The 27096-nt window shown below is 43.8% G+C and overlaps 1 protein-coding gene across 3 annotated transcripts in view; it reads right to left on the reverse strand.

Moving 5' to 3' along the window:
* Positions 1-199: 199 nt before the first annotated feature.
* LOC129829578 (zinc finger protein 385C-like) overlaps positions 200-27096 on the reverse strand; it is a 195741-nt gene continuing 168844 nt past the window's right edge. For all 3 annotated transcript variants that reach the window (XM_055891358.1, XM_055891364.1, XM_055891371.1), the window contains 6 exons: positions 25742-25973; positions 19722-20102; positions 17631-17824; positions 8256-8354; positions 7543-7632; positions 200-7090 (listed from right to left, as the gene is read on the reverse strand). In XM_055891358.1, the coding sequence (XP_055747333.1) occupies positions 6863-7090; positions 7543-7632; positions 8256-8354; positions 17631-17824; positions 19722-20102; positions 25742-25973 (1224 nt within the window). In that variant the 3' untranslated portion in view covers positions 200-6862. The remainder of the gene's footprint in view (positions 7091-7542; positions 7633-8255; positions 8355-17630; positions 17825-19721; positions 20103-25741; positions 25974-27096) is intronic.

Raw genomic sequence — 27096 nt, forward strand, 5'->3', positions numbered from 1 at the left:
AGGTTAATGTAAGCTAATGAGAAAACCTCAAGTGAAATGTTTCTGAATTGATACCATACTCACCTTCAGAGCACAAGCAGAATGTTGTTTCTCATTTCAAACAGGTTGTTTTTAATGACGAGCCAGTGTGCTGATGATGTTCCTTACTAAGAAATTGTGCATTTACTGAGTCACATGTATGGATCATTATAAACTAGCATGGTATTACAACCCACATTTATTGTCTTCTTACACAGTACATGAGGTACAATAACTTTAACACAAAACAGCCTCAGACCCTATATAACCCGCCACACTCTCATACATTTTCTTATCTACGTTTAACAGAGGGCAATGAACAATAAAACATCTCACTCTCTATATTGATCTCCTGTTAAAATGTGACATTTACCACACGGCTTGAAATACACACTGTGAATACTGCGGCGGGAGCGAGAGGAGCAGTAGATTTGTGACTTGTCCCCGTTGTGATTTATGAACGCACCTCTTCAACTAGACTACCGCCAAAACCATTTCCCCAAGGATGACACTAAGACAAAAAATACCAAGGCAATGTCTTTTTTTATCTCTACTCCAATACTGTTTTACTGTCATAGCAACAAACAAAAAAGATTCATCTTCAGTGCTGCAGCTGAGCATCTAGCTAGGCTCCCCCAGGGACATGCAGGACCAATGGGATTTCTCCCCCTTTCTTTTTACAATGGAGTTTATTTATCTCAACCCTGGCAGTTGCTATAGTGACCTTCTAATCGCAGCATTTCCCTCCCAGCACTATGTCTTCAAGAGGTAGTGTGTGATTTAAGGGTTTGGATAGAGAGAGGCCAGCACACAGGTTGAACAATGGACTCGTGATTTGGCATGATGATGTGCCCCATGTGGCCATTCTAACTGGTTGACCCCAGCCTCTGGACCAATACAACCCAGAGTCAAGGTCAGTATGTCCAAACAGGTTCCCTGTTATAAGGCCAGATCTTTTTGACATGAAATCCCTCCAGAAAGCTTAGGCTACTGTGGCCCGCTGCAAAGATAAAACTGTCACAGAAGACATGATTTCTTCCTCTTTACAAGAGAGGTATGCATTTATGGCCATGATTTGGTGGCAAGAGAAAGGTCAAATGTTTCTTATGATATAATGATTTTGATGCTCTGTGACAGATCAACATTAACCGGGCCCCAAAGCAGTTGGTGCAGCTCATTCCACCTGAATACACAGAGGGCGAGTTTGCATAATCTGCTGTAGGACAATACCTAATGAATGTAAACACACAACATGTCATTTTGAACAATGTTTTAAATATGATTTGATCATGCTGCCAAGCGCCGTGCTGTGGGTGTGCGTGTGGAGGATCTAACACCTTTGACATTAGAAAGCGGGACATGTTAACAAGTCGTCTGGTTCCAGTCAATAGCCGGACACTTAAAGGTCAATAAAATACAAAGTGATGCTGAGGAAGTGAAAGATCGAATCTATTTATTTCCCTATCCAACTTCTCCCTCTGTCTATCTCTCTCTCTCCCATTTATTTCTCTGTCATTCATATCCAACCTGGCATGATCTATACAGATGGAAAAAACAAACATTTAAAGCAAAGACTCAATAGCTTATCAAAATATCTTACTCTATATTCCACCTTATAATTCCTATTGCACATCATGAAGATCATTGTAATCAAATGTACTGTGAACACAGTGACAAAGGTGTTACAATAAATACTGGCCATGTCCACCTCATAGAATATATTCTACATCGTAGTACATGTTTTGTAATGTACCACTGGCTTTAAATGGAACACGAGGGCTGCATTTACACAGGCAGCCCAATTCTGTTTGTTTTTCTCCCACTAATTGGTCTTTTGGTCAATCACATCAGATTTTTACATCAGAGCTTTTTCAGAGCTGATCTAATTGGTCAAAAGACCAATTAGTGAAAAATAATATCAGATTTGGGCTGCCTGTCTAAACGCAGCCAAGCAGCCACAGATATTGGGGCAGCGGGTAGCCTAGTGGTTAGAGCGTTGGACTTGTAACCGAAAGGTTGCAAGATTGAATCCCCGAGCTGACAAGGTAAAAATCTGTCGTTCTGCCCCTGAACAAGGCAGTTAACCCACTGTTCCTAGGCTGTTATTGAAAATAAGAATTTGTTCTTAACTGACTTGCCTAGTTTAAATAAAGGTAAAAAATAAATATTGACATGTACTGTATAACTTGACATACACACTGAACTGACTCTGTGTCCCTATTGGGTTGATACAGAGAGGGAGGACACAAGGACAGACTGACCACCACAGCAAAAGAAACGGGTGTCACTCCAAAGCATTCAGGTAGAGATCAATATATCATTGTAGGGGTTTGGGGGGAGGTCTGGCAAGGTTCCACGTTTCTTCTGTTAACACTGGCTTCAGACATGGGTATGATCACTTGACTTGACCTTCCCTTGTTTTGGCAATGGGAGAGGTGTGTTTGTGCTTACCTAACGTTTTCACATGGGGAGAGCTGGCATAAGGACCTACAGTGGTAGTGAGAACAACAATGCTGTCCAACTACATTATGAGAACAGGCTCCCCTTCCAATAAACAAGGACATGGATGGGAAGCCAACAAATTAAAAGCTGATTGAACAAAATTCACATCATTATGGTATGCTTGTTACAGTTCATTACAGTCCAGAAGAGTCTCCAGACAGATGCGGATTTGGTGATTGGCATTATTATGGCAAGAGACTGACTCTGGCTTCAGTTCAGACAACAAGAGCACATGACACAGGACCTGCTAGGTACACAAAGGACAGAGAAGAGCTGTGAAGAACAGCGCTGAGCTGAGCTGTGGTGGTGGTCCAGAATCCAGTACCGTTCCATGATATTGTTCAGAACCTAATCTCTCTCCATTATCTGGAGCCGCTCCAGAGTATGACGTTATGATGCTCTGCCCACTGAAACCATCTGGGTGTGAATACTGTGCAGATAATCCAGATTATCATCCAGACTGTTGTTCCTCAGCATGCCACTCCTTTCTGTGACAATAGCCCTGTTTATACCTGCTGTTAACATGCGCCCTACATCCTGATCTTGTCTGTTTACACTTATAAGATCTGATCACAATCAGATCACAATGCATCTTTTAATTGTCTACAATTCTCAAAAAATGTGGGCACAATCAGAATGTGAACAAGATCAGGACAAAGGCAGCAGGTTGGAACCAGGTATAAACAGGGCTAATGAGGCAGGACTCCGATGGGGACTGACACCTTTCTCCATTTGCCTTCATGTGTTTATCCCATGCAGTGTTGAATGCCTGCTGTGAAGACTAACTTCTAAAATAGAGGGAAATGAGAGCTGTGCTTTGACATCAGTGATATGCAGATCCTATACCAGGAAACTCAGTTCTGAGAAACGCCAGCTCCTCCCACCTCACAGGCAGTAGCCTCAGTCAACATTGCTGCCTTGTCGTTTCATAGCCTGCCATTACATACAGCACATGTACCTTTACTGAAAGAAATGGGTCACTGGTAGATTGATAGATAATTGACATTTCACCACACTGCAATTGAAGAGAATGTGATCATAGTGCTTTGTTTTATCCATGGTGTCTCTTTCTATAATAATGGGACACATCCCTTATTATACCCAGGACTGGGCTCTGTATCTGGGCTGGTCTACTGTCCATGGTTCCCTTGGCTGTGCACAGGGATGGAGGAGTGAAAAAGAGATACACGGACACACCACAATGTCCTCCTATATGATCGTCATATTCCGTGGCTGGGCATCTTACATCCAAACGTCTCCAATCCTGTTCTGTATGGCTATTATTCCACAAGTACAGTGTATGACCCGTCTCTACGGTGATGACGTTTGAGAGGCTCTGATTGTGTGGATGATTGTATGGTATTCATGTAGCTGAAACTGTAAGCCCAGAGAAGGCCAAAAACTGACCAGTGGTTGACACTCTTGGGATATACTGGATAATTACATCTGAAAGGCATTTTTTTTGTTCCACATCTATTGTGTTGTGGCGCTAATAATTCAATTCCATAATTCAGTTCAACGTTGAACAAGAAGAAAAATCACTCGACCATTTTTCGATTCAACATTTGTCTCTTTTGTAGGTTAAAAAACAAGTACAGTAAAACCATGTAAATAAAAACAAACAGAAAAAAACAAGCAAAGTATTTCTCCTTTCCATGTACAGCGTGTGCCTGCTGTAGCCTACATCAACAGTCTACCCTCAGATAAGATAGCGTTTCATTAAGATAAAGACAACAATAGCAACTTTGATAAAATGTCTATATTTACTCTATATTTTCTACATAGATAATTTGCCTTGTATTTAGATGTATTTATTTAATAAAAATGTCCTTAAAATGTCTGAATACCATAGAGTTCCCATGTAATGTTAGACAGACAGACAGATAGAACACTGGAGATCAATAGGCTGGCTGGTTCACTGAGTAACTTACTGTGACTGGAGAGAATCACATTGGTATGGCAAAGAGACCTGATGGCTTGGTTTAATATTCCCATAGACAAAGGCCTCAGAAACATGTACAGAATCAAAGAGATTTAAAAAGATGGAGGAGAGACAGTGCTGGGTTTGATCTAGAAGGGCAATAACATGGTCTTCACTGCAGGTGGAGCTGCTGCGTCACACACATGGAAATACTATTGCACTGACTGAACTGAAGGGAACAACAAAACTGCATAGGATTTCCCCCGTTTTGCTGTTGCTAAAGTAGACAGGTTGGGTGTAAGTGTTGGGTTTGGTAATAAACCAGCAAAGAGAGTTAGTGTTGGGATAAATCAGGAGACCCAAGTATTGGGTCTGGTCTGGTGGGGGCAATTGAGTGTTTGTTTCAAGGTGGGTCTACTTGTTTAGGAGAGAGGGGTATGGGAATAGGATTATGTGTTCTACTGCACTTGCGACATCAATAACACTGGCTGTTCTGTGTAATCTATATAATAGCTGTGTCTTGCTCCTCTGTGAGGTGAAAGCCCAGCAATGTCAACACAGAGAGAGGGCTGAAGCATCATGAGAATGAGATTGACCATCAAGGAAAAAGGCATCACAACAACCCATCAGTTCAAATGACTCTTAACACTGGCCACTTGGAATTGGCCTTTCAAATACAGTGCGGTAGGTTGTAGAGCATCTCTGTAGAGGTACAGATACACATTGTTCAGAATCAGATAAAGCCATCTCCCCACATCCTATATTCTCCTACTGTATAACCGTTCTAAACATAGACACATTGATTGAACGTATTGCTTTAAAAATGTAACTAGATCTGAAATTTAGATTCAGACCTGTCTCATGGATAATAACAACAGTAAAATTGAATCGTTATAAGTTGATTGTTTGTGTGATTGAAAAAAATGCTAAATCAAACTGGCATGGGTTTATGAAAAATCACACCAGGAATAACAACAAAAAACTAGAACATATTTTCATTGCTTTCATAAGTAAATCTGTTTTAAGGTGCTTTTAATGTGGTTGCCATGGCACTGTGCTTTGTTTCTTTCCCTCCATTCCTGATGATCCAATCAGTGATCTGGGAAATGTGTTCTCACACCCCCCATCACACACACATCTCTCTGCACAGTGGAAACCTTTAATTGAGGATTGTAAACCCATCAAGTCATTTCCACCCCTTAGTGGTTTTTTGAGCAAGGGGAAATTGTCATTCACTGCTACCCATCAGCTTCTGCTGAGATAGCTCAAGAGAAAATTAAGGACTATGGCTCAGGGAGTACAATTGGGGGATCAAGCACTATAAAATCACTGGGATACAGGGAACCATGGCAGATTATAATATAAGACAGCTAGGCTTTTAAAAATGATTTTGTGCTGCCTGTTCCGCAACAGAAGAAATAGAGACAGTCAGAACCAATGCACCAGCACTGCTACAGAGCAAAGATATTTAATGAGGCAGATCTGCAACTTGAGACAAAATCAAGTTGACAAGCTGACCTTTTCAGGACCTTAATGAGTGCTTAATTCTGGGGATGCAGGGTAAAACATGAATTATGAAAGGCCATGTTGGGCTGTGACTCATAGAGAGAGAAAGAGAAAAAGAAAGAGAGAGGGAGAGAGACAGAGAAAGAAAGAGAAAAAGAAAGAGAGATGGAGAGAGAGAAAGGGCTTAATCATCTATTCTACACATCAATTGAGAGCTCTGGGTTCCAATGACAAGAGCCCAGTAATGGTTTGGGAGATAGGGGCTTGGTGGAAGGGTGTTGGTGGAAAAATATGAGTTCATTTAATTCTGACAGATCCCACTCATAGACTTGGGTCCGTAGGACTGCAGATCTGCAGCTCCACATATGGCTGAAGAAAGTCACAAGCTCAGAGAGCATTGGACTCACCTGCTAGCATCCCCTATATCGACCCATAACAACAAAAAGCAAACCAACCAATAATAGAAACAATGTTCTGAGGAGTAGCATGACGTAAAGGGACCTTATTTGTGGCAACCACACTAAAAAGATACATCTATTTTTGTTCTCTAATAAATTACACAATAATATTAAGAATCCAAACCAAATCGACCCATGAAATGGCTGTGTAAGAGAGAGGCCTCCTGGCTGCACCAGTCTGTCGCTGGAGGTGTGTCCTGTTCCCCAGGTCACCAACCACAGGAGAAGGAGCAGACCGATTTGGCGTGGTGGAGAGGAGGGGGGCCTTGGCCTTGGGGGTGTGTCCTCCATGACAGGAGCAGTTGTTATCCTCGTTCTCTCTGTTCTCTCCATCCCGGTTCCTGTGGTCTGCATAGTTTGTGCGTGGCGTGGCCCTCGTCATGTGGGTCACAGTAATGGAGGCAGGGCAAGGGGGTTGGTAGAGGGGGACAGACGGACTGGGGGCTGTACTGTGTCATTAATAAGGGGAGAAGATGATGGAGGGGTGCGTGGCCCTCAGGGGCCCCGGGGCGTGCCGGAACAGGGTGGGGCTCAGGAAGGGCGTCTGAAAGAAGGTGGTGCCCGCCGGGTGGCGCAGAGCCAGAGGATTGGTTGCCATGGTGCACAAGGTGGGCTGGGTGAGGGGGCTGGGCAGGAAGCCAGTGGTCAGGCTCTTGGTCAGGTGCTTCTGGAAGGCCAGTTTGGTCTGAAGGAGAAGGGGAGAGAGCAAAGGACAGAGGAGCGCAGAGACGGAGAGTGCATGTCATTTCTTGAAGCGCACACATTTACTCAAAGTAGAGCACACATTTGCTCAGCAAACACGTTTCCCAGGGAACATTGCTCTTTTAGCACACATTGTTACCTTGGCTAAACATGCTCGTACATTTCTCCATACTAATATCCGTTCCCTCACCACAACTACCCGTCCCTCTAGTGGACTTGCCTTATGAACACTCTCAAACAGTCAAGACAAAAGACTGAACCACAGACACACAGACAAGCTTAAACTTCAAACCCTTTACAAAGTTTACATTAGAGCATTCGTTTCTGGTGCTGTTCAATCCCCTTGCACCTAGCCAGTTCCAGTGGTTAAGCCAGCTGTATCCCTGACAGCCCACTTCTCCCCTGTCCCTGCCTGCCCTGGGACCTGCCACTCACCTGAGTAGAGAGAGAGGTGAAGTTGTACTGGCTGAACATTTTCTTCATGGCAGACACGGCCCCGCCTGCATACCCAGCCCATCTCACAGTCTGCAGGGGGGAGGGAGAGGATGGGAAGAGGGGGAGGTGGAGGAGATGGAGATGCAGAGGAGGGAGAAATAGGGATGTGGAGGTGGGGTGGAGCGGAGGAGATGGGGACAAGGAGAGTTTCGAGGGGAGGTGCGCACATGACAGGAACACAAATGTGATCAATACAGAGTGCTGATTCAGGCTGCAGGCTTTGTCAGTAGGGGTAGTGCTGGGGGTAGTGCTGGGGGTACTTCAGCCTTGAATGTCTCAGGTACAGGGGACCCATTCACTACCACAAAGCAGTGTCCTTAAACTCTCTGACAGCACAGGCATACAGGCAGGCATGCTGCTTCACTGGAGAGACAACCCCCTAGGGAGTAGCAATGAGGTGTGTGTCGGGGTTGGGAACAATTCCATTAAAGTTCAGTCAATTCAGGAGATAAATATACATTTTATTCAGAGATTGAACATTATTGGCCATTATTTTCTTAGAGGATTTTCCAAATGTATGGGTCTTAAACTTGAATTAAACCGGGCGTGCGACTGCCCGTGTGTGTCTACATGAACATTAATGTAATGTGTGTGTGTGTGTGTGTGTGTGTGTGTGTGTGTGTGTGTGTGTGTGTGTGTGTGTCGCTTCTCACCGATAAGCTGGAGGTAGGCTGGCTCTTGTTGTGGGGACTGAACTTGGGTTTGGGGGGCTTTCCTGCCAGACGGTCCTTGTGTCTCCTGCTGTTCATGTGCTGAGGAGATCAGAGGAGAAACATTAGTCTGCTAATCTAGTTTATAATGTTGGATTTATCTAGTAGACCATGCCTGATCTACACTGAGTGTACAAAACATTAGGAACACCATTCTAATATTAAGCTGCACTCCCTTTTGCCCTCAGAACAGACTCAATTTGTCAGGGCATGGACTTCACAAGGTGTCGAAAGCGTTCCACAGGGATGCTGGCCCATGTTGACTCCAATGCCTCCCACAGTTGTGTCAAGTTGGCTGGATGTCCTTTGGGTGGTGGACCATTCTTGATACACACAGGAAACTGTTGAGCGTGAAAAACCCAGCAGTGTTGAAGTTCTTGACACACTCAAACCGGTGTGCCTGGCACCTACTATCATACCCCGTTCAAAGGCACTTAAATATTTTGTCTTGCTCATTCATGGATGGCACACATACACAATTAATGTCTCAAGGCTTAAAAATCCTTCTTTAACCTGTCTCCTCCCCTTCATCTACACTGATTGAAGTGGGTTTAATAAGTGACATCAATAAGGGATCATAGCTTTCACCTGGATTCACCTGGTCAGTCTATGTCATGGAAAGAGCAGGTGTTCTTAAGGTTTTGTACACTCAGTGTATATTGAGTGTACAATACGGTTGACTATCAGAAAAAAATATTTAGAGGACACAAAACCACAAAGAAAACCTACTACTACTTCCCTCTATCTACAGTATGCACGTCTATTTCTCTCTCCTCCGTTCTACTACCAACTGGCTAATCCTTGTTCATCAGAGGTTTTAACAGTGCCATTGGAATACACTACTAAGGCTTGTTGTAGGCAAGGTTGCTACACATGCCCTCATATACTGTATCTTTTCCATGACCAGCTAGTCAGAGAGCTGCAAAACTTTCCAAAACCATCCCATCATCCGATTGCATTTACGATTGAATAAACATCACCAGGGAAGCAATTACCCGAAACAGCCTAGAAAAGAAATTCAATAAAACCATATGCCAAGATTACCACACCATAAATACGTCAATATCCCGCATTAACATACTGCTAACAGCTCTTACAGGCTCAAATAGACAGTTCTGAGTGAATCACCATACCATCTGATATACATCTGCTTAGTGTGGGAATGCTTTTTTCAGAATGGCTTTACTGTAACTAAATGCAGTCGCTGCCACTGTGCCAGGTTTTATTTTTATTTTATTTAACCTTTATTTAACCAGGTAGGCAAATTGAGAACACGTTCTCATTTACAATTGCGACCTGGCCAAGATAAAGCAAAGCAGTTCGACACATACAACAACACATAGTTACACATGGAGTAAAAACAAACATATAGTCAATAATACAGTGAAAAAAAAAATAAGTCTATATACAATGTGAGCAAGTGAGGTGAGATAAGGGAGGTGAAGGCAAACAGATATATGTATAAATAAATAAAATATAAAAAGGCCATGGAGGCGAAGTGAGTACAACACAGCAAGTAAAATAAAAACTAAAAAAACACTGGAATGGTTGGTTTGCATTGGAAGAAAGTGCAAAGTAGAGACAGAAATAATGGGGTGCAAAGGAGCAAAATAAATAAATAAATAAATACAGTAGGTAAAGAGGTAGTTGTTTGGGCTAAATTGTAGATGGGTTATGTACAGGTGCAGTAATCTATGAGCTGCTCTGACAGCTGGTGCTTAAAGCTAGTGAGGGAGATAGGTGTTTCCAGTTTCAGAGATTTTTGTAGTTCGTTCCAGTCATTGGCAGCAGAGAACTGGAAGGAGAGGCGTCCAAAGGAAGAATTGGTTTTGGGGGTGACTAGAGAGATATACCTGCTGGAGCGCGTGCTACAGGTAGGTGCTGCTATGGTGACCAGCGAGCTGAGATAAGGGGGGACTTTACCTAGCAGGGTCTTGTAGATGACCTGGAACCAGTGGGTTTGGCGACGAGTATGAAGCGAGGGCCAGCCAACGAGAGTGTACAGGTCGCAGTGGTGGGTAGTATATGGGGCTTTGGTGACAAAACGGATGGCACTGTGATAGACTGCATCCAATTTATTGAGTAGGGTTTTGGAGGCTATTTTGTAAATGACATCACCGAAGTCGAGGATTGGTAGGATGGTCAGTTTTACAAGGGTATGTTTGGCAGCATGAGTAAAGGATGCTTTGTTGCGGAATAGGAAGCCAATTCTAGATTTGACTTTGGATTGGAGATGTTTGATGTGGGTCTGGAAGGAGAGTTTACAGTCTAACCAGACACCTAGGTATTTGTAGTTGTCCACATATTCTAAGTCAGAGCCGTCCAAAGTAGTGATGTTGGACAGGCGGGCAGGAGCAGGCAGCGATCGGTTGAAGATCATGCATTTGGTTTTACTTGTATTTAAGAGCAGTTGGAGGCCACGGAAGGAGAGTTGTATGGCATTGAAGCTCGCCTGGAGGGTTGTTAACACAGTGTCAAAAGAAGGGCCAGAAGTATACAGAATAGTGTCGTCTGCGTAGAGGTGGATCAGAGAATCACCAGCAGCAAGAGCGACATCATTGATGTAAACAGAGAAGAGAGTCGGTCCAAGAATTGAACCCTGTGGCACCCCCATAGAGACTGCCAGAGGCCCGGACAACAGACCCTCCGATTTGACACACTGAACTCTATCAGAGAAGTAGTTGGTGAACCAGGCGAGGCAATCATTAGAGAAACCAAGGCTGTCGAGTCTGCCAATGAGGATGTGGTGATTGACAGAGTCAAAAGCCTTGGCCAGGTCAATGAATACGGCTGCACAGTATTGTTTCCTATCGATGGCGGTTACGATATCGTTTATGACCTTGAGCGTGGCTGAGGTGCACCCATGACCAGCTCTGAAACCAGATTGCATAGCGGAGAAGGTGTGGTGTGATTCGAAATGGTCGGTAATCTGTTTGTTGACTTGGCTTTCGAAGACCTTAGAAAGGCAGGGTAGGATAGATATAGGTCTGTAGCAGTTAGGGTCAAGGGTGTCCCCCCCTTTGAAGAGGGGGATAACCGCAGCTGCTTTCCAATCTTTGGGGATCTCAGACGACACGAAAGAGAGGTTGAAGAGGCTAGTAATAGGGGTGGCAACAATTTCAGCAGATAGTTTTAGAAAGAAAGGGTCCAGATTATCTAGCCCGGCTGATTTGTAAGGGTCCAGATTTTGCAGCTCATTAAGAACATCAGCTGACTGTATTTGGGAGAAAGAGAAATGGGGAAGGCTTGGGCGAGTAGCAGAGGGGAGGGCAGTGCTGTTGTCCGGGGTAGGGGTAGCCAGGTGGAAAGCATGGCCAGCCGTAGAAAAATGCTTATTGAAATTCTCAATTATAGTGGATTTGTCGGTGGTGACAGTGTTTCCTATCTTCAGAGCGGTTGGAAGCTGGGAGGAGGTGTTCTTATTCTCCATGGACTTTATGGTGTCCCAGAACTTTTTTGAATTTGTGTTGCAGGAAGCAAATTTCTGCTTGAAAAAGCTAGCCTTGGCTGTTCTAACTGCCTGTGTATATTGGTTTCTGGCTTCCCTGAAAAGTTGCATATCACGGGGGCTGTTCGATGCTAATGCAGAACGCCATAGGATGTTTTTCTGATGGTTAAGGGCAGTCAGGTCAGGAGAGAACCAAGGGCTATATCTGTTCCTGGTTCTAAATTTCTTGAATGGGGCATGCTTATTCAAGATGGTGAGGAAGGCATTTTAAAAAAATGACCAGGCATCCTCTACTGACGGGATGAGATCAATATCCTTCCAGGATATCCCGGCCAGGTCGATTAGGAAGGCCTGCTCGCTGAAGTGTTTCAGGGAGCGTTTGACAGTGATGAGTGGAGGTCGTTTGACCGCTGACCCATTACGGATGCAGGCAATGAGGCAGTGATCGCTGAGATCTTGGTTGAAAACAGCAGAGGTGTATTTGGAGGGTAAGTTTGTTAGGATGATATCTATGAGGGTACCCGTGTTTACGGAATTGGGGTGGTACCTGGTAGGTTCATTGATAATTTGTGTGAGATTGAGGGCATCAAGCTTAGATTGTAGGGTGGCTGGGGTGTTGAGCATGTTCAAATTTAGGTCGCCTAGCAGCACGAGCTCTGAAGATAGATGGGGGGCAATCAGTTCACATATAGTGTCCAGAGCACAGCTGGGGGCAGAGGGTGGTCTATAGCAGGCGGCAACGGTGAGAGACTTGTTTTTAGAGAGGTGGATTTTTAAAAGTAGAAGTTCAAATTTTTTGGGAACAGACCTGGATAGTATAACAGAACTCTGCAGGCAGTCTTTGCAGTAGATTGCAACACCGCCCCCTTTGGCCGTTCTATCTTGTCTGAAAATATTGTAATTGGGGATAAAAATGTCTGAATTTTTGGTGGTCTTTCTAAGCCAGGATTCAGACACGGCTAAAACATCCGGGTTGGTAGAGTGTGCTAAAGCAGTGAACAAAACAAACTTAGGGAGGAGGCTTCTAATGTTAACATGCATGAAGCCAAGGCTATTACGGTTACAGAAGTCATCAAAAGAGAGCGCCTGGGGAATAGGAGTGGAGCCAGGTACTGCAGGGCCTGGATTCACCTCTACATCACCAGAGGAACAGAGGAGAAGTAGGATAATGGTACGGCTAAAAGCTATGAGAATTGGTCGCCTAGAGCTACTAGAGCAGAGAGTAAAAGGAAGTTTCTGGGGGCGATAAAATAGTTTAAAGGAATAATGTACAGACAAAGGTATGGTAGGATGTGAATACAGTGGAGGTAAATCTAGGTATTGAGTGATGATGAGAGAGATCTTGTCTCTAGAAACATCATTGAAACCAGGTGATGTCATCGCATATGTGGGTGGTGGAACTGAGAGGTTGGATATGGTATAGAGAGCAGGGCTAGAATCTCTACAGTGAAATAAGCCAATAAACACTAACCAGAACAGCAATGGACAAGGCATATTTACATTAAGGAGAGGCATGCTTAATCGAGTGATCAGTAAGGGTCCAGTGAGTAGAGGTTGGTTGGGGTCGTGGCGATCCAGACAGCTGGCCGGGTATATGGCTATCGGTAGCAGCATAGGATGGAGGTCTGTTTGTAGATACCTCGTGCGTTTCCGTCGGTAGGTTCCGTGTAGTGGGGTTTTGTTCAGATAGCAGCCGATAGGACAGCTAACGATTAGCGGGCCTCAGGTGAGCGTTCAGGTAACGTCGGGACGGATTTGCCGGTTGGATAAATCCCTCGGGCAGATAACGTCGGCAGTCAGTCGTGAAGGCCCGGTGGGGTTCCGTATCTGCAGCAGCAACAAAAGAAACGGGTCCGGATGGTGATGTAACTCCTCAGCTGGCTAGCTCCAGCATGATTTGAGTTTGCTCCGGGGTCGACGTAAGCCAATAGTCACACGGTATGCAGCTAGCTAGCTGCGAAATCAAGGTGCAAGTGTCCAGAGCCTGCGGTTGGAATCCGGGGAAACTGAGAGAAAAAAAGTCCCGGAATGCTCCGGTCCGAGTCGCGTTGCACAAAATTGCCGGTAGATTATCGAGCTAAAGGAATAGCTGATGACCGCAAAACGTGGGCAGCTGAAACACCAACGCTAGCTAGCAAACCGGCTAATTTCGGGGCAGCTACAGATTAGCTTCTGGCTAGCTATCGGAGTAGCTTCTGGTTAGCTTTCAGGCTAGCTTCTGAATTAGCCCCTGGCTATCTTCCACGATGGATTTTCAGAATGAGGTAAATAATACTTATTGTAATTGGTGAAGCGGGTTGCAGGAAAGCTTTTGCAGGAAAGCTTTTGTAGTTGAGTTCTTGGATAATAAAATAAATAAAAGATATGTGAAGAAAAGGTGTAAATATATATATATACAGGACACGACAAGACAATACGGAAAAGACGTCTGAACTGCTAAGCCACCTTGGAGACAATGAATGAAGACCTTGGAGACAGTGAATTCAAACACACATTTCCACTGCTAGCATCACCTCAGGAATAGTAAACATTCTACTGTAACATGTGTAAAGAGCATTTAATTAGTTTGTTATTACATCATGGGTCCTGTGCTACCTTTAAAAGTGGGAGGGCTGAGGTAGTGACATCATAGGCACAGTGCATTCGGAAAGTATTCAGACCCCTTCCCTTTTTCCACATTTTGTTACGTTACAGCCTTAATCTAAATTGGATGAAATATTTTTTTCCCCTGATCAATCTACACACAATATCCCACAATGACAAAGCAAAAACTGTTGTTTTTTTAGAAATGTTTGATAATGTATTAAAAATAAAAAACATGAATACCCTATTTACATAATTATTCAGACCCTTTGCTATGAGACTCAAAATTGAGCTCAGGTGTATCCTGTTTCCATTGATCATCCTTGAGATGTTTCTACAACTTGATTGGAGTCCAGCTGTAGTAAATTAAATTTATTGGACCTGATTTGGAAAGGCACACACCTTTCTATATGACGTCTCACAGTTGACAGAGAAACTCCCCAAATACAGGTGTTCCAAGCTTGTAGCGTCACACCCAAGAAGACTCAAGACTGTAATCATCGCTAAAGGTGCTTCAACAAAGTATTGAGTAAAAGGTCTGAATACTTACAGTTGAAGTCAGAAGTTTACATACACCTTAGCCAAATACATTCAAACTCAGTTTCACAATTCCTGACATTTATTCTTAGAAAAAAATCCCTGTCTTAGGTCAGTTAGGATCAACAATTTAATTTCAGCTTTTATTTCTTTCATCACATTCCCAGTGGGTCAGAGGTTTTCATATACTTAATTAGTATTTGGTAGCATTGCCTTTAAATTGTTTAACTTGGGTCAAATGTTTTGGGTAGCCTTCCACAAGCTTCCCACAATAAGTTGGGTAAATTCTGTCCCATTGCTCCTGACAGAGCTGGGGTAACTGAGTCAGGTTTGTAGGCCTCCTTGCTCGCACCGCTTTTTCAGTTCTGCCCACAAATGTTCTACATGATTGAGGTCAGGGCTTTGTGATGGCCACTCCAATACCTTGACTTTGTTGTCCTTAAGCCATTTTGCCACAACTTTGGAAGTATGCTTGGGGTCATTGTCCATTTGGAAGACCCATTTGCGACCAAGCTTTAACTTCCTGACTGATGTCTTGAGATGTTGCTTCAATATATCCACATCATTTCCCTACCTCATAATGCCATCTATTTTGTGAAGTGCACCAGCCCCTCCTGCAGCAAAGCACCTCCACAACATGATGCTGCCACCCCCGTGCTTCACGGTTGGGATGGTGTTCTTCGGCTTGCAAGCATCCCCCTTTTTCCTCCAAACATAACAATGGTCATTATTGCCAAACAGTTCTATTTTTGTTTCAACAGACCAGAGGATATTTCTCCAAAAAGTACAATCTTTGTCCCCATGTGCAGTTTCAAACCGTAGTCTGGCTTTTTTATGGTGGTTTTGGAGCAGTGGCTTCTTCCTTGCTGAGCGGCTTTCAGGTTGTGTCGATACAGGACTTGTTTTACTGTGAATATAGATAATTTTGTACCTGTTTCCTCCAGCATCTTCACAAGGTCCTTTGCTGTTGTTCTGGGATTGATTTGCACTTTTCACACCAACGTACGTTCATCTCTAGGAGCCAGATCGCGTCTCCTTCCTGAGCGGTATGATGGCTGCGTGGTCCCATGGTGTTTATACTTGCATACTGTTGTTTGTACAGATGAATGTGGTACCTTCAGGCGTTTGGAAATTGCTCCCAAGGATGAACCAGACTTGTGGAGGTCTACAATTCTTTTTCTGAGGTCTTGGCTGATTTCTTTTGACTTTCTCATGATGTCAAGCAAAGAGGCACTGAGTTTGAATGTAGGCCTTGAAATACATCCACATGTACACCTCCAATTGACTCAAATTATGTCAATTAGCCTATCAGGTGCTTCTAAAGCCATGACATAATTTTCTGAATTTTCCCAAGCTGTTTAAAGGCACAGTCAACTTAGTGTATATAAACTAATGACCCACTGGAATTGTGATACAGTGAATTATAAGTGAAATAATCTGTCTGTAAACAATTATTGGAAAAAGTACTTGTTTCATGCACAAAGTTGATGTCCTAACCGACTTGCCAAACCTATAGTTTCTTAACAATACATTTGTGGAGTGGTTGAAAAACAAGTTTTAATGACTCCAACCTAAGTGTATGTAAACTTCCGACTTCAACTGTATGTAAATGTAATATTTCAGTTTCTTTTTATTTTATACATTTGCTAAAAAACTATTTAATCAATTTTAAAATAAGGCTGTAATGTAACAACATTTTGAAAAAGTCCATGAAAATAAGTAGTCCAACCAAGAAATCAAGTGTTCATTTTGTTTGAAGAGGTAGTTCTATAGTCTGTCCTTTCATCATCTACTGTAGAGTGACATCATCTGTCTGTCTGTGTGTGTCAAATCAAAATGTTTTCGTCATGTGACAGGATTATTATTATTATTTGACCATGCTGGTCATTTATGAACATTTGAACATCTTGGCCATGTTCTGTTATAATCTCCACCCAGCCAGAAGAGGACTGGCCACCCCTCATAGCCTGGTTCCTCTCTAGGTTTCTTCCTAGGTTTTGGCCTTTCTAGGGAGTTTTTCCTAGCCACCGTGCTTCTACACCTGCATTGCTTGCTGTTTGGAGTTTTAGGCTGGGTTTCTGTACAGCACTTTGAGATATCCGCTGATGTAAGAAGGGCTTTATAAATACATTTGATTTGATACACTTGAAAAATAAATGTCAATCTCAATGTGACCTTCTCTGTTTAAATAAAGGATAAATAACCCCACACAGAGCCAAAAACACTGCAGGACTAGAGGCATTTGAATGAGAGTCTTATTCGGTTAGCACTCTCTATCAAGCACTTCTCAGGGTGTGCAAAATTACCTACAAACCCCCTCTCTTTCCTCTTCTCACCTTTTATGTCACGCAAACAGCGCCAGGAGTACTGAGTAGCCCAGAGGGTCATATCGCTCCCTGTCTATCTCCCATACCCCATGGCTACGTTCGCAATATTTTCCACTCTTTCCAGCTTATTTCGGGTCATTTTGAGCTCCATCAATTCAGAACACTGTCAGGACACGTTTAGTGGAGGTGGAAAGAGACCCAGTGTGTCAGATCTCTACATAGACTAGTGGCACAGTGGCCTCACTGTGAGAGAACATGAAACCAGATCTTGTCCAGTCCAATCACCTCAGATCCACTCAGGAAGTCAACACACGAAATTATACCCCAGCTGTTTCACTTCTCTCCCCACTGCTGAACCCTGCTCACCCTGTGAAACACCCAGTCCTCCCCTGCCACCCTCCCCTCGACCCCGAGCCTCCTCACCTGGCTGAGCTGGGTCTCCGAGTTGACGTAGATCTCACACAACTCGCAGTGGAAGTTCTTGCTGGGAACCCCCACGCTGCCCTTTGTGCCCAGGCGCTTGGTCTTGCAGGCCGAACGCCCCCCAGCCCCTGCCATCTTCCCCCGGCGCCGCGGCTGGACGCTCTGGCCCTCCAGCATTTGTTTGTGCTTCGTACCTGGAGGAGTGGATTTGGAGAAAGAGAATGTCAGATACACTCTGGAGCAGGTACAGTATATATATACAGTTGAAGTTGGAAGTTTACATACACTTAGGTTGGAGTCATTAAAACATGTTTTTCAACCACTCCACACATTTCTTGTTAACAAACAATAGTTTTGACAAGTCGGTCAGGACATCTACTTTGTGCATGACACAAGTAATTTTTCCAACAATTGTTTACAGACAGATTATTTCACTTATAATTCACTGTATCACAATTCCAGTGGGTCATTAGTTTATATACACTAAGTTGACTGTGCCTTTAAACAGCTTGGTAAATTCCAGAAAATGATGTCATGGCTTTAGAAGCACCTGATAGGCTAATTGACATAATTTGTGTCAATTGGAAGTGTACATGTGGATGTATTTCAAGGCCTACCTTCAAACTCAGTGGCTCTTTGCTTGACATAATAGGAAAATCAAAAGAAATCAGTCAAGACCTCAGAAAAATAATTGTAGACCTCCACAAGTCTGGTTCATCATTGGGAGCAATTTCCAAACGCCTGAAGGTACCACATTCATCTGTACAAACAATAGTACACAAGTATAAACACCATGGGACCACGCAGCCGTCATACCGCTCAGGAAGGAGACGCGTTCTGTCTCCTGGAGATCAACGTACTTTGAAGCGAAAAGTACAAATCAATCCCAGAACAACAGCAAAGGACTTTGTGAAGATGCTGGAGGAAACAGGTACAAAAGTATCTATATCCACAGTAAAACGAGTCCTATATCGAAATAACCCGAAAGGCCGCTCAGCAAGGAAGAAGCCACTGCTCCAAAACCACCATATAAAAGCCAGACTATGGTTTGAAACTGCACATGGGGACAAAGATCGTACTTTTTGGAGAAATGTCCTCCGGTCTGATGAAACAAAAATATAACTGTTTGGCCATAATGACCATCGTTATGTTTGTAGGAAAAAGGGGGATGCTTGCAAGCCGAAGAACACCACCTCAACCATGAAGCACGGGGGTGGCAGCATCATGTTGTGGGGGTGCTTTGCTGCAGGAGGGGCTGGTGCACTTCACAAAATAGATGGCATCATGAGGAAGAGCAATTATGTGGATATATTGAAGCAAAATCTCAAGACATCAGTCAGGAAGTTAAAGCTTGGTTGCAAATGGGTCTTCCAAATGGACAATGACCCCAAGCATACTTCCAAAGTTGTGACAAAATGTCTTAAGGACAACAAAGTCAAGGTATTGGAGTGGCCATCACAAAGCCCTGACCTCAATCATGTAGAACATTTGTGGGCAGAACTGAAAAAGCGGTGCGAGCAAGGAGGCCTACAAACCTGACTCAGTTACCCCAGCTCTGTCAGGAGCAATGGGACAGAATTTACCCAACTTATTGTGGGAAGCTTGTGGAAGGCTACCCAAAACATTTCACCCAAGTTAAACAATTTAAAGGCAATGCTACCAAATACTAATTAAGTATATGAAAACTTCTGACCCACTGGGAATGTGATGAAAGAAATAAAAGCTGAAATCATTCTCTCTACTATTATTCTGACATTTCACATTCTTAAAATAAAGTGGTGATCCTAACTGACCTAAGACAGGGATTTTTTACGAGGATTAAATGTCAGGAATTGTGAAAAGATGAGTTTAAATGTATTTGGCTAAGGTGTACGTAAACATCCAACTTCAACTATATATATATATATATATAAAATTGCAATTTTAAAGCTAATTTCCTGGTATTCTACACATTTTCTGTAGATTGATTTTTTCTCAGTTTTAAAGCTAATAGCCTGTAATAAAAATAAATAAATCATGGCTTATGACGTGTTCTTATGCTATCTGAGGGGGCTGCGGGGTGTGCTACGCCAAAGACTGTCATGTTTGTACCACTGTTGTGTGCCTCCAGCTGGGATGTAGAGTTGACCGTGACCTTGCACACGGGACAGTGGAGGTGTGGCTTGATCCTCTTGGGGTCCTTGTCATCCTCACCCCCCTCTGTGCTGGAAGTGTCCGGCTGGCTGCCTGACTCCAGGGCTGTTCCAGGGGCCTCTGGGCCTTGCTCGTGGCCACTGTTGTCTGAGGCTCCGCTCTCTGAGGCCTGTGAGGAGGGGGACACCTCTCCCTGGGGCCCGGGGGACAGGATGGCCAGCTCCATGGAGGACACCTCAGATACAGGGGTCAACATCACAGAGCTGCTGCTGCCGGGGCTTTTGCCCAGCTTCACAGCCTCACAATTCACCACTCGCTCCAGGTCAGCAGGCAGCAGATCTGGGGAGGGGAAGGAGAGGAGGCAGTGGTCAGTCACTGAACACTACACTGGTGGTTACGGAAGAGTGAAGAGCTTAATGCCTGAACAAAGCCACCGAGGTCTACAGTTGCTGTGTTAATTAAGTCTGTACCTCGGGGTTAAAAACAAATGCCGATAGTATAGCTGAAATGCTAACACATGAAATGCATTGGTAAATGCTCATTCCAATGTACTGCCTTCAAACGCTTCATATTACAGAACCTGTTTATAGATTATGGAAACAGATTGTAAAAGCAGAATTGCAAGCAATACATTTGTGAGTGAAAAGTGACATCAAATAATGGTTGTTCTCATTTGAGGCAAACTTGGAGAATTTGCTCATTTCTGTTCAGTCATTTATCTACAAATGACCGTGAAGCGTTTGAACATTGGAATGAGCATTTACCAACGCATTTCATGTGTTAGCTTTGTGGCATTTCAGCTATACTATCAGCCTTTGTTATTAACACGGAGGGACAGACTAGACTAACACAGGGTAGATTCTCTCTCTCTCGCTCTTTCTCGCTCTGTCTCTCTCTCTCTATCTATCTCTCTTCAAATATCAACTGAAGGTCCTAGGGCTCAGTCCATTTAAACAAATGCATTGACTGCCGGGCCCAGCCCATAAGTCACTGGATCTCCATTACGCACGCACGTACGCGCGCGCACACACACACACACACACACACACATATATATTATGACGACATTTTGTGATGTTTTGGAATTCGGTGAGGGTTTTTTCGGCTGTTTAGGCACAGAATTTATTTTCTGGAGGCAAACCAAAGGTCGGAGCCGGAATCTACGCCCCTTCATCTGTGATTGTTCAACAGTAGGGATCCTTTAATAAAGTCTTTGTTGTCATTCAACGAGAGACGACTCGTTTTCATGCAAATTTTCCATAGAAAAATACTGCACCAAACATCTTAGTTAGATGTAAAATTGCATGACTAAGATCTCTTCGGCAAAAACATAAAAATGAATGACAGACTTCTTGAGTCATCTTAGATTAATTCTGACTATTTTGAGGAAGTGCATACTGGCTACGTCATCTCAAAATGGAAAAACAGTACTATTGCCGTTATTTCTCGTTTTTAAAGCGAAGGCCTTTTAAGGGAGTTTGCGAGAACACTCGTTCAGTTCGGCTAGCCGAGTTCGCATAGGCGCCAGCCGAACTGAAGCACCCTCTCAAACACCCTCCATCCCCATTGATTTTCTCTTCTAAATCCCAGAGTAAATTCATCATGGAGATAAGGACTCTTCCTTATCGTTCTCCTTCCGGAGGAGAAGGAACCCTAGAAGGCTGAGATTAGACAATCCTTCTGTAATGTAATGCGAGACTGAACCCTGGGAGATTCAGGTCCCCCCTCCAGCAGGGGATTGGTATGATCCTGGGCTTATGTGAAAGACAAAGATCGGGCCACCTGAGAAGACTCTGGAGGGGATGGATAGCGATCAATGGATTTAGCAGGAGGCCCAGAGAGGAGGACAGAGGATTGTGGGAATAAGTCTCTCCTCAGACGCCTTAAACTCATGAAGGGTTTTATTCTGAGCAAGAATGTTTAAGGTATCATATCGGTGTTCACTTAAAGTGCCTACAGAAAGTATTCACACCCTTGACTTTTCCACATTTTGTTGTGTTACAGCCTGAATTTAAAATGGATTAAATTCAGATTTTGTGTCACAATACCCCATCGTTTCTAAGTTGAATAATTTTTTGCCATATGTTTACAAATTCATTCAAAATGAAAAGTTCAAATGTCTTGAGTCAATAAGTATTCAACCCCTTTGTTATGACAAGCCTAAATAACCTCTGGAGTAAAAATGTGCTTAACAAGTCACGTAATAAGTTGCATGGATTCACTCTGTGTGCAATAATAGTCTTTAACATGATTTTTGAATGACTACCTCATCTCTGTAAGGTCCCATTCCAGTTACTACAAAGATGCAAGCGTCCTTCCTAACTCAGTTGCCGGAGAGGAAGGAAACCGCTCAGGGATTTCACCAGGAATCCAATGGTGAGATTAAAACAGTTACAGAGTTTAATGGCTGTGATCGGAGAAAACTGAGGATGGATCAACAAAATTGTAGTTACTCCACAATACTAAATGACAGAGTGGAAAGAAGGAAGCCTGTACAGAATAAAAATATTCCAAAACATGCATCCTGTTTGCAATAAGGCACTAAAGTAAAACTGCAAAACATGTGGCAAAGAAATTAACTTTATGTCCTGAATACAAGGTGTTATGTCCCCTTTTCCGTGAGAGATTTACATGGTTATCAAAATGTCACGTCAGGGTAAGCCTACACAAAACACAGCGCATATTTTAAGTGTTTCCAAAATTCCCTATGGGAAAATGAATGGTGGAAAAACGATTGGAACCATTTCCCTGTTTGACCACTAGGTTTTATGGGTATTACGACACCTCCACTGAGGGGCTCTATAAATACTGTATAAGGACTAACTCTGTAGGAACTTCTGGTAAGTTCTTCCCACATTGGTGTACATTATACAGATAGATATAAAACATGATACAGCATGACTTTGAAATCTCCAACAACTCAAAATCAAATAGTATCCTTACCTCCTAGACCGCAAATGTCTTAAAAAGAAAAACGACCATGGCAGTGATGTTGCAGAGTAGCACGACACAGATACATCTTTGGGTAAGCACAAGGATTCCCTTCGGGCAACACCTTCTGTCAGTCAGTGTCCTCCTCACTCATTCCAAATGTTCCCTGACTGACTGACTGAAGTGACTGTCACCCCAACGCTGGCTGTCAGCTCTAAGGCCAGTGTATTGGCAGTGAAGAGCCCCACACTGTCTGAGGAGTGGAGGGCTACAAATCCCTCTCCTGCCAAGAATCGATGTTCAGATCGATGTCTTGTTGCGAGTCATTCGCTTATTTGACCATGGAAAGGCAGAACAGTCCAATTAAATCAGTGTGTAAGGCTCAGACTGTAAACCGTGCAGTATCTGAATACTGTATCTGTAAACTGTAGAGTCAGAGAGTATTGACTACATGACAGAGCTGACTGTTGTCATGGAGCTAGTAGCTATATTCATATTCTGATTAGAAGACTGTTAAACAAGCTCACACACTAGCGGAGTAGTGGTGAGCCCTCACAACCATGTTCATTAAACCAGCAGTGTGTAAGCCACACACACGCACACACACACACACACACACACACACACACCAGCTTGTCTAGAATCACTAGTCCGTGACACTCTTAAAGAAAATGGACAACTTCCTCAAGGGAAATCCACACTATATTTCATCATTACAGAGGCGTCTGAGTCCTGTTGCCCTTGGAGACAGCTTCAACAAAAGAGTCAATCAAACACTGAGGTGATTGATGGTTGTCATTGACGATGCCGGCCGGCCCAGTGTCTCTAGGCACCAGTATGCCGATGTCTCTCTCTCTCGCTCTCTCTTCTCGAATGGAAAATCATTCAATAAAATAATAATAATCATTTATATCAGCCTAATCGAGGTGTAGATTACATGACACATGCCAGTGTTCTAACTTGTAACACAGCTGCATGGGATTTCTACTAATGCAACTCAGTGCATCCAATGGCAATGTCTGTAGTGTGGATATGATGGAATCTAGCCCTTGATTGGTTCTCAATGGGTGACAACATGGGCATTCTGGTCCGATTGGCACCTGCCATGCTGAGTTTGATGACAGACAGAGATCATTTCAGTGTTACTTTTGAGTGTTCTCCAATTACAGTTTGGCATTGTAACGCTCGCCGCCACTGGCTCGCTCTGCTGCATTTCAATTTCACATCGGGCCAATCACACAATGTGGCTTATTAAAGAGCGTACCTCCTTGCAAAATTGCCTCAGAACTGTAAAATGATTTACAACATAAAAAAACAGGCACAGCTTATCTACTTTCTCTTTCCACCGCCTCTCTTGCTCCCCCTCTCCTCTACCCCATCTCTCACTCTACCTTTCATTCATTTCATCTTATCTCTCATTTTCTACTCTTTTCGTCCCAGCCACTGCATCCCCCCCTTTCAGACCATGCTCTACGACGACAGAATATTAAAATGAGATTTGATGAGAGAGAGCGTTATCTCGCTCCCAGTCCTTTGTCCAGTTTCTCCTCTCAAAGGGAGAGAGAGTGAGTCAGTCAGTGAGTGCTGGGGGAAAGGAAAGTGTAGACTCTCTCCCAACCCACACCTCACTTCACCATGATACCTTCCTATCTCTCCTCACTAATATTCCCTCTAGCATCAGAAAGAAATTAGTTTGAAATTCAGGTCTTACAGTAATATGTTTCAGGCCAGAGTGGTGGAGGGATAGATGGAGGGAGAGAGGGATGAAGGAGGGATATACAGGATAGAGGAGGAAACTAGTCTAGCAGACATATCCTCGAGTCCCATCGCTGCAAATGGATAAACAGGGCTTCTGAACCTAAATGAGATCAATCATGTAAAGTAATGGACGCTCTCTACTGACTTCATCAAAAGGCTACCACTACATTTCATTGTATTGGTCCCAGACTCAGGAGATACATTCATAGTCTAGTCAGGTCCATTGTGGGGGATTTCTCTCATGTCACAAGCTGTACGCAATGCGTCCCAAATAGCACCCTATTCCCTATGTGGTGTGCTACCTTTGACCAGTCAAAAACAGTGCACTACATAGAGAATAGGGTGCCATTTGGGACACAGCTTATATAAGTGTGCTGCAGTCAGATCATTCCTTGACTTCACAGAACTCTTTAGGAACTTCTGTACAGGGACCAGGCCTTTCTCTACAAGCATGGCAAACAGAGGGGAAGGGTGCAGGGAAAGTAAATTGAGAAAGTTGGGGGTAAGCAAACAATCCCCCGGGCTCAGAGCCACCATCCACCACCACCACGGGGGACAGATTGGATATAAGGCCCAGCTGGGAGGGACCTGGGGACCACTGGGGGTTACGATTGGATGTTTGGAGGCACCGCCGTCCTATCCTCTCATAGCCATGTTCCTGATCATGGTGTATGTGTGGGACAGGCCCTCCTGTTGTTAGACTTGTTGTTAGACTTTAAACAGCAGACATTAAATAACACAGTAGAGAGGAGGGAGGGAGGGAGGGAGGGAGGGAGGGAGAAAAGAGAGAGAGAGGGAGGGAGGGAGGGAGGGAGGGAGGGAGGGAGGGAGGGAGGGAGGGAGGGAGGGAGGGAGGGAGGGAGGGAGGGAGGGAGGGAGGGAGGGAGGGAGGGAGAGAGGGACATGATAGCATCAATAAATAATAATGACAAAGTACCGAAAGAGATGAGAGAGTGATGGAGGGAAAGGGATGAGATGAAGGGAGAGGGATAGAGGAGGAGGAAGATGGGAGGACCGGAGAGAAATGGGAAGAGAGGAGACAGATGAAAGGAAGAAAAAGGGATTAGGGGTGGAAAGTGATGGAAAGAACGTATATGGATAAGAGGTAGGATGGAGAAGAGTAAAGGGGGAAAGAGAGGGATGAGGGAAGATAAGTGAGCAAAGGGGAAAAGCAGAAAACATCAACAGAAAAAGGAAAGAAACATTGAAAGAACGATCAACTACACAGAGTGAATATAGATAGGTTTTCTGTTCTTCCCTTTTCTCCCTCTCACTATCAGTCAACTTACTCATTGCCTCCATCGGGCCTGTGTCCATGAGTGCGGGGAGGGTCTCAGTGGGAAGTGTAACAGTTGCAGCAGTCTTAGCCCTCTCCCTGTCCCGTTCTCGGTCTCGTTCCCGGTCTCTCTCCCTGCCTGTGGTCGTAGCTTCCCCAAGTCGACGCTGACGGTTCTTCTGGGTCTCCATGGCTTTCAGCTTCCGGGAATGTTTATGCCCCTTATAGTGCGCCTCTGCCTGGTTCTGGAAGGGACCCCACCGAGAGCAGAAACACCACAGGAAGGTTAGCAGTAGCACTTATCCATAAATTGCTGTAAGAAATGCACATTTAAAACACTCAAATATACAGTACCTCTGCAAAAATAGAGATGACATTTTCATTTTTACACACACAAGACCTGGGTTCAAATACAATTTAGGACATTTCAATTACTTTCAAAGACACTTGGAAGTGAATATTTAGATATTTTTTCTTTGAAAAGACAAGTAGTTGAATATTGGAATGTATTTGGAAATATCTTGGAAAGTATTTGAAAATACTCCAATACACTGACTCAAATGCACTCCCATGCATTTAACCCAGGCATTTGTAATAGGCTATTTATAGAACATTATTTGAAAATACTTTTAAATAGAAGTAGTGGATTCGGGCCACATGATTTGAAAATATTCAAATACACAGAAAATAATTATTTAAATAACAAATATTCAAATACGGATTTGAACCCAGGTCTGACACATGCACAGACACACACACAGACACACACACACACGCACAGACACACACACACATGCACAGACACACACACACACACACACACACACACACACACACACACACACACACACACACACACACACACACACACACACACACACACACACACACACACACACACACACACACACACACACACACACACACACACAAACACACACTGCTGCCTGTGTGAAGGAGAGAGTCTGTTCCTACCTGATAAGAGCACTGGCACAGTGGAAGGCCAGAGGTATAATTGCATGTGGAATGTGCAAAAAGAGACAGGATTCTATCTCTAAATCAGAATACTAAATAGGCACGCTGAGACAGACCCTGCAGACCGCACACACGCACGCACCACACAAACACAACACGCTACATACCAAGCCTACTGTACACATGTGCATACACAAATTAACTGCACACACACCCAGTAGAGAACACACACACTCTGTCACATTCTCAGACACGCTCAAAACACACACATACATTCTCCAAAATGGGCAGCACATTTTACCTTCACATTTTAATAATTCTCATGACCCAGCTCAACCCATGAGAAAATCCCCCGCTATCAGAGCAAATAGAAATAGCAGATGAATCGATGAA

This window comes from Salvelinus fontinalis, chromosome 2 (genome assembly GCF_029448725.1).
Source record: "Salvelinus fontinalis isolate EN_2023a chromosome 2, ASM2944872v1, whole genome shotgun sequence".
Classification (NCBI taxonomy): domain Eukaryota; kingdom Metazoa; phylum Chordata; class Actinopteri; order Salmoniformes; family Salmonidae; genus Salvelinus; species Salvelinus fontinalis.